We start from the raw sequence: 12926 nt of genomic DNA, 5'->3' as shown, positions 1-12926 counted from the left end.
GGAAAACATCTGGGAATTCTCTGACTATAGGAATACTGTCCACATTAGTTTTATCATCAGTAGGCACAGTCAATATAGACCACAGATACCCTTTACATCCTTTTCTAATCAATTTAAAAGTTTTCATGGATGAAATCAGGTATGGGGGAGGTACTACTCCAACTCCGTTAAACACAAATTCAGGCAGTCCGGGTGGACGGAAAATAACTTGTTTTGTTACACAATCTATGGTAGCATGGTATTTTGTTAACCAATCCATTCTCAATATCACAACAAAATGATCTATATTCAATGGCAGTAAATCAATATACAGATGGACATCCCCAACAATAATTTCACATGCAGGGTACATATAAGCACAAGTCATGGATCCCCCAACAGGTGAAGATACAGCTAACAGATAGTTCATGGGTTCCAATGGTCTATTCAATTTTCGCGAAAAAGCATGCGATACATATGAATGTGTAGACCCCGAATCAATCAAAACATACGCATTTTGAGCACAAATTGAGAGTATACCTGACACGACGGTCTCGGTATTTTGAACGTTTCCCGGTACGAGTGTGAACACTCGACCTTGCCTCATAGGCTCTTTCCCAGTAGCTTTGGAGTTGGGTTTCGGTGGAGTAGTTGATGCTGCTGTGCTTGATGTAGCTTTGCTATTGCCTTGGGGAGTAGAAGGGCAATCTTTGACCATGTAGCCCACCTTGCCACACCTATAACAAGCACCAGATAATTTATAACAAACCCCCTTATGGTTCTTACCACATTCGGAGCAAGGCGGTATAGAACGGTTCCCTTGACTAGAACTAGTCATTGACCCTGTATTCTGCTTTTTGTTCGATGAATTATTTCTGCCTTTCTTAAACTTGAAGCCTCGTCTTTTACCACGCCATTCAGACGCTGGTGTTTCAGTCTGTTTCAGTGTCTCGATGTTCAACTCAGCCATGATTGCTTGGTCGAGAACATCCACATACTCCAACAGTTTCAAAACATTAATTCTGTCCAGTATTTCCACATTAACGCCGCCTTCAAACTTCCTGGCCTTCTTGTAGTCAGCGTCAACCATGTGTGGTGCATAACGGGCAAGTTCTGTAAATTTTGACTCATACTCAGCCACGGACATGGTACCTTGTTTCAGTTGTTCAAATTTAGTCACATTTCTGTCCCTGACACACTGTGGGAAGTATTTCTCAAAGAAGGCTCCTTTAAACTGGGCCCAAGTCATAACGGTGTCGGTGTCACGGACTAGCATCCACCACCTTCTGGCCTCTTCTTGTAAGGTGAAGGTAGCCAGTAGCACTTTGTGTGCTTCAGAGTACGGAAAGACTTCAAATAACTTTTCTGTTTCGAGCACCCACGCTTTGGCCTTTAAGGGTTCAAGGCCTCCCTGAAAGGATGATGGTTTCATCTTACTAAACTTCTGTGTCAGAGCTATTATATCATCATTAATAGGTGGCTCTGGCTGTACTGGAGGATGTGGGGGCTGTTGGTTCTGTTGTTGCAGCCTTAAGGCCTTAGTCAACATTTCCACTGTTCTCTCTAGCCTTGTCATTCTGGCCTCAGATGATTTAGATTCATCAGTAGTTCTTGCGTTATCCATTTCACTATAGACAATTATGGTAATTATAAATATAGGCAGTTGCATACTTAAGCACATTAGCACAGATATTCATGTCTTGGCCACACACACTTATCAATATTCATGCAATGCCCTATTTACTTTTCTAGGACATCCTATAGCTCATTTGGACACGTGTGTGCGGTATAACTCGTGGTTTAGTATCGCTCTGATACCACTCTGTCACGACCCAAACCCGCCCCTATGGGTTTAGTACCGTAACCAGCCAGTAATCCGAGATTACCGAAGGCCTGCTTAACAGTAATACAGTAATACAGAGTACAGGGACTGGCAGAAACCAAAACAGTAATTAAAAGATGTCCAATGAGCTGTGACAGTCTGTATGCAAAAAGACTTTTCATATATATATATACAATCAGTCCCAAAACAGTATGTACAATATATACAATCATTCAGGACAGGGACTTAATCTCTATTAGAACAGTACAGTACAACATCATTCAATCTATACAGAACATAAACAAAAAGGGGGAAAACCAAAACACCCCAAAAGCCCTAGCTTGAAGGACTTGGAACCTCTCATTGAGGCATGTTGGTTGGCTTGACAAAACTGGAGTTTACCTTGACGTTTCTAGCAGCGGTCCGGTGCCTGTACACCCACATATATATATGAGCAGTGAGCTAAAGCCCAGTGAATAACATATGCGTAAAGAAGTTAAGAATGAATGTCCTTTCAGTATTGAAAACAGTCATTTAAATAGTATATCAGTCGTTCAGTTTGTGGCTCATAAATTATGCCACACAGTAATTCTGAAACTATAATAGTCATATGTGGTACACCCAATAGCAAAACTGTACAGTAGGTCTTAACAGACCGAGCAGTCAATAATGGCCATCAGTAATGGTTCCAAATGTGGGGACCGACAGAGATCTCTGTAACAGTAGCAGTAACAGTTCAGTAATAGTATATTGCTATGGATGCCACGAATACAGTTCACAAATAGGACAAACATTCATTCAGTAAACAGTGTCATTTCATAAAACAGTACAGTCATTTGTTCAGAAAATAATCTCAATTGAACATATCTTTACAACAATGTTACTCACAGAGTTCTGGGCTACAGATAAGCTAGTACGCGTCCTCGGATGCCAACCTTACACAGTTACAGAGTGAACACACACTGAGCTATACAGTTGGGAAAATAATAACTTAATCCCTAATTTGCCTCAGTGTGGTTCTACATCAATATCCTCATTAAAATGCCTTAAACTAGGCCTAAGAATGCCTAGAATGAAATAAGGATGCAAAGATGTACTTTAAAAATATTTTCAGAATTTTCAGAAAACAGAGGTCCCGCTCGAGCGTGGGTTTCCCCGCTCGAGCGTACATGCAAACAAAAGGCTCCGCTCGAGCGTAAACTTTTCCGCTCGAGCATACTGCAAAAGTACTAGATGTGTGAAAATCACGCTCGATGGGCGCTCGACACCCGCTCAAGCGTGTGACACAAGTCCTCGCTTGAGCGTGCAAAACCCCGCTCGAGCGGACTGTAAACACAACAAAAGTGCTGGATACACGAATTTCTCGCTCGAGCGCCACTTACGCCGCTGGAGCGGGAGTCCAAAATCTGGAATTTCCAGATTTGAACCTCAAGCTCAAAATCAAGTTTTAATGCATCAAATTCGATCCCCTTGGGCCAATTTTCTAGAAAACACTTGTAAATTCATAGTTTAACATGATTCAAAGCTCAATTTGTAAAATCAAGGCCCAAAGGTAGTTCAATTGAACACAAATTCAAACAAATTCCATGAACATGATGTAAAACATAACATGTATGAATTAAATCAACTTCAAGCTTCCAAAACATGAACAAATGAGCCAATTCTTTCTATAACAAGATGAATTCATGGACTACAACAATAATATGGGCATGCATGTGAGGAATTTCCATGAAAACAACTTTAAACTTCAAAATATATACATGCATGCATGATCTAGCTCTCAATTCAACATTGTAAACCAATTCTAGACTTAGATGACTAAATTACCATGAGCCATGCAAGAATTAACTTAAATTCACAAACAAGAAGGTAAATGTTCTACCTTAGGTCTAGAATGCAAGATATACAAGCTCAAATTGCACAATTAGCCTTCAATTCTTCTAGTTTCCAAGCCAATTCTCAAATGAAGCTAAGTTTCTCCTCTCTCACTCTTTCTCTCGGTTTGGTCTCTCAAGGATGAACAAGAATGAGATACAAGACTAAGCTTTCAACAATATTAGTGAAGTGGCCCACTAGATGGCATTTTAGTACATAAAGCCAACTTATGTAATTTATCAATATTTAATCTAATTTAATCATACCAAATCACATTCCAATTAAATATACCATAAAATTATATAAATCTTAATTAGCACAAAACATCAATCAATTTCAGATTCAGCCGCCGATACGGCCTTCAATTTGCAGTTTAAAGCATAAAACATGAACAGTTAATTTAACAGTCAACATATAGAATTGCATTTCAACTAGCACAATCAATCAATCAATTTAGTAATTTAGTCAATCAGTCAGTTAACATGCTTAATCATGGATTAGCACTAATCAGTGGTGAGGGTTGTCACACCAACCCTCATTCCACTCTCCAGGCAAGGAAAACAAGGTTTGTGCCAAAAACAAACCAAAAAGGATGCAAGACAAGAGTCCGGGGGTCGAGGCGCGCAGTCGAAAGCCTCGAAAACTAGTCTACGGGCACCAAAAGTGGTCTACGAGGGAAAAGTGGTCTCCACGACCTCTGTGTCCCTCTAGACCAAGGCAACAAGGCATGGTTTGAAAACCAGGCCAAAAGGAGAACGGTAAGCGGTCCCGAGACAAGGCGCGCGGCCGAAAGCTTCGAAAATCAGAAACTAGTCTACAGGAGGGAAAAGTGGTCTGCAAGACCCCTCTCTCCCTCCAGGGAAAGGAAAACAAGGTTTGGTTCAAAACCAAACCAAAAAGGAAGCAAGACAAGGCGCTCGGCTGAAGGCTCCGGAAACCAGAACTAGCCTATAAGAGGGAAAAGTGGTCTACAGACCTCTCTCTCCCTCCAGGCAAGGGAAAATAAGGCATGGTCTACAAACCAAGCCAAAACACAAAGAGTTCAAAGGCCCAGAGGCACGGCACTCAGCCGAAAACCCCGAAAACTCGAAACGAGCACAAACATGCGCGATCACCGTGTGCTCAAACGATGACGTCTGAGTCTTAAGGTCGGTCAAAATGGGGTGTCTACACTCTCCCTATTTGGGAATAACATTTTCAGGTAATGAAGGCATGCCTCCTCTAAGACAATAGCATTGGATGGACCTTTAAGAAGCAAGATGTAACACCCCAAAATTCATGATCATTAAAAAAAAAAAAAAAGTACAAAATACAACTCAAACAGGATAGATAACCAAAACATCTTAATATACACATATAAGCAAAGCTAATACCATAATTAATTCATTTGTGGTCCGCAATAGGATTACAAACACTGTCACACCAAAAGTCAAAGTACAAAAAAAACTACTAGTCTAAGTCTTCAAGTGAACCACGGCTCCAACATTTCATCTTGGTTGCCTTTGGGATAACTTTCACCATCGTAAACTGCTTCCTCACCTGGCATGACACGCCATGAGTTTGGAATACTCAGTAAAAACACACACACACCCATATCTTCTATCAACCAATCTACCATACACATAACAAATCGGGTAACATAACATACGTTCTATGGATTAGTAGTTAAACTAGATATCTAGAATCCCCCAAAGAGATCTTTTTACTAAACCACAAGGCTGAACACCAGACTACTCAGAACTCCCCCTTTTGCTGCTTTGCAGACCTTACCACCGATGCTCACCTCCCGGTTATTTACCGGTTAGCGACATTGATGGATTTCAAAAGGGACGACCAAACAAGTGGGCTCGCTTACACCCAAATCGTGCCTAAGGCTCGCTTACACCCTGCACATACCATACCAAAGGACTCGCTTACACCCTGAAACCACCGCATAGAGTCTGAATACATCTGTGTCAACCTAGGGGCTTGCTTAGATTGCTTGCGCAAGACTTAGCTCATTTGGTATTAATCCCATCATAATTCATGTCATTCATATGTATATTACATAAATCATTTTAAAACACAAGGGTGAACGTCGCCCATTAGCAATCTCTTTCCATTTCCCGTTTATTAGATATTTTGCTAAGCAAGTTAGTCACATAAAAGAGCATGAGACAAACATAAGAGAGGAAATATAACCCATGATAAGCATACATAAGTATGGTAAAGCAAAAAAACAACATTAGGAATGCTTTGAAACACTTAGAGACAAATAACACAATAAAACACAATTTCCAGCACTATTCACTTCTGTAGAGCTAACAATAATGCTTTGGTAAAAATACTTCCAGGTCAAATTAGGGGCTGAAATTGCACATAAATAATAATCAACCTGTCTAATTTTAGTGGCAATTCTCAGAATTTTCACAGCACCTCCAGAAATTCATCTATAAGCTATATTTGAAAACCTGTCCAGATTTGTCACCCTTTAGGAAAACTAGCTTTCCTCTCAATCTACCCGATGATTTTCACCCAAATAAATTCCATTGGAAAGAGGACTCAGAATCCTAAATTTTGATAGAAGAACCAACATGAGATGATTTTTTTGAAATTTTATAAAATTGCAAGAAGTGGACTGTTTTTCAGAGACTCGGGACCAGATTTTTAAACAAAATATCCAAGCCCTAAAAACACACAATTAGGGGCTAATAAAATTATCACAAGCTCTAAAAACACCAAATAGCCTACACGAAATTCAGATTTGATAAATAAATAAATTTGATATTTCTTTTAAATTTGAGAAGTTACAGCAGTGCCTAATTTGACAAATTTGCAAGACAATATTACTAACTCATACCCACACTTTCATACACACCAAACCCTATTTAACACTAATATGAAACACAAGAGGGCATCTAAACAATAGGATGAGATGGGGGAAAGAACTGGGGAAGAGAAGGGAGATGTGTTCTTACCTTCTTGAGTCACATTTTCTTCCTTTTCTCTTTTTTTTTTTTTTTTTCTTCTTCTCTACTTCCCCTAATCACACTCTCCCTCTCTCACCCTCTCCCTGGGCTGCTGAAACGTGAGAGTGGAAATTAAGACAATGATCCCAATTTATAAGCCATGAATTTGGGTTAGAAAGACCATTCTACCCTTCTAGCTTAATGACTAAGAAAACTTATAAATATCTAGATATTTTTCCACTAATTTGCTCAAATAAATAATAAAACTATTTATTTAAAGATATTTATGGCTATTTAATTAATAAAGATTCAAAGAATTAGTAAATATGCAACTAGGCTAAACAAATATAGAAACTAGGAGGTAAAATAAATAAAAGCCAAATGTTAGGGTATTTCTAATTATAAAGTGGTGTTCTAGGATTTAAAAATATTCTTTATTGGGCCATTATGCAGACTTTTATGGAACTTGGGGCTAAAATGCTATTAACCTAAGGCGTAGGGTTTCAAGTGTAGTTACCAAACATTAGGGTCTCTACAACCTATCCCCCTTAAATAAATTTCATCCTCGAAATTAAATCACACCTCACGTCTCAAATAGTTATGGATAATTTGCCTGTATCGCGTCTTCACACCAGATGAACTCTTCAATACCATGGTGACGCCAGAGTATCTTAAGAAGTTGAATTGTTTTTCCTCGCAAGTTCTTTTCTTGTCTGTCCATAATTACCACGAGTTCCTCCTCAAAGGTAACGTCTTCATTGAGTTGGATTTCTTCCCAGTTCATGATGTGAGAAGGGTGAATTATGTACTTCCGCAACATAGATACATGGAAAACATCATGTACTCCAGCCAACTGTGGGGGTAAAGTCAATTTGTACGCAACCTCTCCAATTTTCTGAAGTATCTCGAAGGGTCCTGTAACGCCCTCAAAATAAAAGCATAAATCAATCATTCATAATATCCATAGACATAAGAAAATAAAATACATTCATTCATCAGAGTGTTTTCTACAAAAGATGTTACATGTTGACAACAATAGTAAATGCCCTGCGGGCTTACAACTTTCCCAGTCAACACTTGGTTACAACAAGAGAGAGTCAAAAGCCCTTTACAATTAAAGCCCTTGGCTTGGAAATAAAAACATGTAACACAAATGAAATATTAACAATAGAAGCCTGTTGCCTCTATAACACCCAAGCTAGGTCCTTGGAGGCTACATGTCTCCTGTACCTGAAAATGATATCCCATAAAGGGCGAGCCAAAGCCCAATAGAGATATGCTAAACCAAATATAAGAAATAACTAAAACATTAGCATCTGATAAATGTTCAACACATGTACATCGATTTACACCATTTCTATAACCCATCAACATTGTTATCCATCTTTCAAGCCAATTTCATTATATTTCCAATTCACTTTATTGACATGGTTCATTTATCCAAGTAATTCAAATGAGACTACAACTCATAAAAACAACACTTCAATTCATCAACAATTCAAAATAAGACTACAACTCATAAAGACAACACTTCAATTCATCAACAATTCAAAATGAGATTACAACTCATGTTATCAACACTTCAATCATCAACATCATTTAGATGTATATAAGGTTTCGAGACTTTCACCATGGACACTCCGGCCAACTTAATTATCAATGGAATCCATCCCTTATCTCCTCCCAAACTGTGGAGTACATCCCATTTCTCCTCCCAAATAAAATACATATGCAATGCATTTAAATACTTTATCATATACAATGATCAATTAAAGCACATATTCTATGTGTTAATCCAACCGTCATATTCAATGACATAATTCAATTGATTAGTTTCAGTTTACCTAATCATCATGCAACTCTATAACAATCATAGTTATCCTCCACCGATAGCCCAAACAGTTATCTCTAAACAGATAATTTAAATTTATCAAACAGATAAATTAATACATTTTCCATAGGTAAGCGATTTTCAATCCAACTACACCAATTAATTACATTTTCTCCCAATTTCATCATTTCCAACTCAATTACATATTCCCATAGTTAATTCCATTATTTTGACAAATAATTCATATCATCCCAATTAGGGTATTTTTCCTTCTTTCTCAAATAACACTTCTAAAGCTCAATTTCATCAATTATACACACATAACCCCATTTCAAAACCTAAAATTCACAATAGAGTCCAAAACCAAGAAGCCCCTCTTTTATGATTTCAAATCAAACCCTAACTTCCCAAAACTTCCAAAATCTCTACATTTATACAAATGCCCAACATTTATGTTAAAACTTATAGAAATAAGTAGATTTATCCCTACCTCAAATGCAGAGACTCGAAGGAGATGAAGAGAGGAACCCAAGATGCTCTAAATCTAATATTTTTCAGATCAAAGTGTAGCCCACGCGACACTCCACCCTTTTTATAAAGAAAGTATGGTAGAAACCCTCTAGATTAAGTGTATTTGTAGAGAGAAGAAGTGTATAGAGAGAGAGTGTGTGTCGAATCTAGGGTTTGGAGAGAAATGGAGATGAAAAAGTGATATATAAACCCACTGCTACAAACTGATATAAATAGGGCTCGCTCGAGCGAAGAAGTGGTCGCTCGAGCGACCAGACACAAATGGACCTCGCTCGAGCATAAAAAGAGTCGCTCAAGCAAAAAATGAGAAGCTTCATGTCTGCAACCCAGACGCACGCTCGAGCGCAAGAGTGCTCGCTCGAGCAAAGGAACAAAAAACATAGAGCTCGCTCACTCAAGCGACAAAAGCCTTGCTCGAGCAAAGAATACCAACCTTCAGGTTTTTCTAAGACGCAGACGCACGCTCGAGCGCAATAATGCACGCTCGAGCGCAAGAGACACACCACACAAATCTCGCTCAAGCTAAGGAACCCTAGCTCGAGCGAAGGAACTAAAACCCAATGCTTGCTCGAGCGACAAAAGCCTCTCTCAAGCGAAGGAACCTAAATCTGGGCAGCAACCATTTGTTCAAACACCCAACCAACCTGTTCCAATCTTACCCAACACATGCCAAAACTCAAATACAAGGAATTAAAGGATGGAAACAAGATATAGACAACAACAACCAACTATGGAACCTAAGTCTGGAACACATTATATGACGGGGGAAAACCGGGATCGCTATAGGTTCGATATATCGAGGTGATAATTTTCCTTTCTTTCCAAAACAGATGATCCCTGGGTGAGCTGAATTTTCAAGAAAACATGATCACTGACACTGAAAGTTAGAGGTCTTCTCCTCTTATCTGCATAACTCTTCTGACGATCTTGAGCTGCCACTAATCTTTGTCGAATAAGTTTCACCTTTTCTGTAGTTTCTTGCACGATCTCTGGGCCCAATAGACTCGCTTCTCCAACTTTAGTCCAACAAATTGGTGATCTGGAAGGCCAACTATACAGTGCTTCGAATGGAGCCATGTCAATGCTGGCCTGGAAACTATTATTGTTTGTGAACTCTACCAACGGTAGGTGTCACTCCCAATTCCCCTTGAAATCCATCACACAAGCTCTTAACATGTCCTCTAAAGTCTGAATGGTACGTTCTGACTATCCATCAATTTGAGGATGAAAGGCGGTACTAAAACATAATTCGCTCCCTAGCGCCTCTTGTAAGCTTCCCCAGAATCGGGAGGTGAAAAGCGGGTCCCAGTCTGACACAATTGATATAGGAATTCTGTGTAATGGGACAATTTCTTTAATATAGAGATGACTCAGTGATATCAAAGTGTCCAAGAGTTTATATGGCAAAAAGTGTGTAGTTTTCGTCAAACGATCAACTATAACCCATATAGCATTATGTCCTCTAGGTGACCTGGGTAGTCCAGTGACAAAGTCCATTGTTACATGCTCCCATTCCATTCTAATATCGGCAAGGGCTGAAGCATCCCTCCAAGTCGCTGGTGTTCTGCCTTTACTTGCTAATACGTAAGGCATCTGGCTATGAATTAAGCCACATCTTTCTTTATTCCATTCCACCAGTATTGGCGTTTTAAGTCTTGGTACATTTTCGTCTCTCTTGGGTGCACTGCGAACACTGAATGATAGAACTCTTTCAGAACTTTTTCTCTAAGCAACTCATCTTGTAGTACAAACACTCTGCCCTGATGTCTCAAACTTCCATCTGAGTGAATCATCCAATCAGGTATAGGATCGCCGGATGCTATTCGCGCTTTTATGCACGCCGCTACCTTATCATACTTCTGTAACTCTATTACCTCGTTCTATAATTTGGGCGTAACAATTTGAGCACCAAGGTATACCTTCTCGTCCTAAGCTTTCATCTGTACTCCAAACTCATTAAGTGTTCCGACCATGTTCCATTCCTTGAGTGCCAAGCTAGTAATAATTCCCCGGTTCTTGCAACTCAGGGTATCCACCACTACGTTAGCTTTGCCAAGATGGTAAGATAGAGTAAAATGGTAATCTTCGAGATATTCTAGCCACCGTCTTTGTCTCATGTTCAAGTCCTTCTACGTAAACAAATACTTCAAGCTCTTATGGTCCGTGAAAATCTCAAATTGTTCACCATACAAATAATGACGCCATTGCATTAACACAAAAACTATCGTTGCCAACTCTAGATCGTGTGTCGGATAATTCTTTTCATGCGATTTTAGTTTCCTGGGGACATAAGCCACCACCTTCCCCTTTTGCATTAACACACAACCTAACCCATCCTTAGACGCGTCACAATATACTGTATATCCTATGTCTCACTTCGGAATGATGAGTATTGGGGCACTAGTCAATCTCCTTTTGAGTTCTTGAAAGGATCGTTCACATGCTTCATTCCAATCGTATTTTACTCCTTTTTGTGTTAGGCGAGTCATCGGCTTAGCCAGCTTGGAAAAATCTTGAATAAACAGTCGGTAATAGCTGGCCAACCCTAAGAAACTGCGAACTTCGAATATTGAGGTTGGTTACTTCTAATTTAATACTGCTTCTACCTTGATCGGGTCTACTGCAATCCCATGCTCAGACACAATGTGTCCCAAAAATTTGACTTCATTCAACCAGAACTAGAATTTACTTGCTTTCGCGTACAGCTCGTTGTCTCTTAGAACCTGGAGAACCACTCTCAAGCATTGCTCGTGTTCTTCTTCAAACGATGAATAAACTAGAATGTCATCAATAAACACCACCACAAACCAGTCCAAGTATGGAGTAAAAATCTTATTCATCAAGCTCATGAACACGGCTGGTGCATTGGTTAATCCAAAGGGCATTACCACAAATTTGTAATGGCCATATCAGATTTGGAAAGCAGTTTTTGGTATATCATCATCTGCGACCTGCAATTGGTGATAGCCAAATCTAAGATCAATCTTTGAATAACACTTTGAACCTCGAAGTTGGTTAAAAAGGTCATCAATCCGTGGAAGTGGATATTGGTTCTTAATCGTCACCCGATTGAGTTGCCGATAATCTATGCACAATCTTAGTGTTCCGTCCTTTTTCTTTGCAAATAGAACTGGTGCTCCCTACGGTGCTCACCTATACCTGAAAATGGTTTCCCAAGTAGGGTGAGCCAAAGCCCAGTAGAGACGTGCTAAAACAATATATGAGATTTAACTGAGATATAAGCATCAGATAAATGTGTAATATTCTTAACCAACATATATTCTTTTCAAGGCCATTTAATATCGATAACCAATACCTCAATTCATTTCCATTCATCCATTTCGAGTAAATCTATTAACCAAATTCATTATTATCAAAACAACCAATATGAGACTACAACCAATATGAGACTACAACTCAATAGTTCACAATTCAATACATTCATCAATCCAATACTTCTATTTCTTGCCATTTTACGGAATCACATCCGAGGGAACCGGCACCCATAAACACATAAGATTTCGGGACTTTCACCCTGGACACTCCGGCCAACTTAATTCTCAATGGAGTCCATCCCCTCTCTCCTCCCACACAATGGAGTACATCCCATATCTCCTCCCAAACAATGATACATATACAATATATTTAAACACGTTGTCATATACAATGACTAATCAATTCACATATTCAATGGTTTAATCAAACCGTTACACTCAATGACATAATTCAATTGATTAGTTTCAATCTTCCTAATCCTTATGCATTTTCTACAACAATCATAGCTATCCTTCACCGGAAAGCCCAACAGATATTTCTAAACAGATATTTCTAAACAGATAAGTAAATCTATCAACAGATAATTTATCAACTTTTTATAGGTGTGTGATTTATCAAACCTAACTACACCATTCAATCACATATTCCCCTAATTTCATAATTC

General features: G+C 39.0%; 1 protein-coding gene across 1 annotated transcript; it reads right to left on the bottom strand.

Moving 5' to 3' along the window:
• Positions 1-7222: 7222 nt before the first annotated feature.
• On the bottom strand, positions 7223-10063 carry LOC114258454 (uncharacterized). The gene is made up of 2 exons (XM_028198405.1): positions 9863-10063; positions 7223-7549 (listed from the first exon to the last, which is right to left on the bottom strand). The coding sequence occupies exons 1-2, from the start codon at positions 10061-10063 to the stop codon at positions 7223-7225; spliced, it is 528 nt and encodes a 175-aa protein (XP_028054206.1).
• Positions 10064-12926: the final 2863 nt, after the last annotated feature.

This window comes from Camellia sinensis, chromosome 1 (assembly GCF_055761805.1).
Source record: "Camellia sinensis isolate YWXY chromosome 1, ASM5576180v1, whole genome shotgun sequence".
Taxonomy (NCBI): domain Eukaryota; kingdom Viridiplantae; phylum Streptophyta; class Magnoliopsida; order Ericales; family Theaceae; genus Camellia; species Camellia sinensis.
The sequence above is the reverse complement of the archived record's forward strand: the minus strand, read 5'-3'. Positions and strand labels throughout refer to the sequence as shown.

What these genes read in the sequence shown, in the direction of transcription:
- LOC114258454 (XM_028198405.1), bottom strand. Translation starts at nt 10,063, where the DNA reads ATGGCTCCATTCGAAGCACTGTATAGTTGGCCTTCCAGATCACCAATT. An exon ending in GAAGACCTCTAACTTTCAGT is followed by an intron (nt 7,550 to 9,862) that starts GTCAGTGATCAT and finishes TTTTATTTTGAG; the next exon opens with GGCGTTACAGGACCCTTCGA.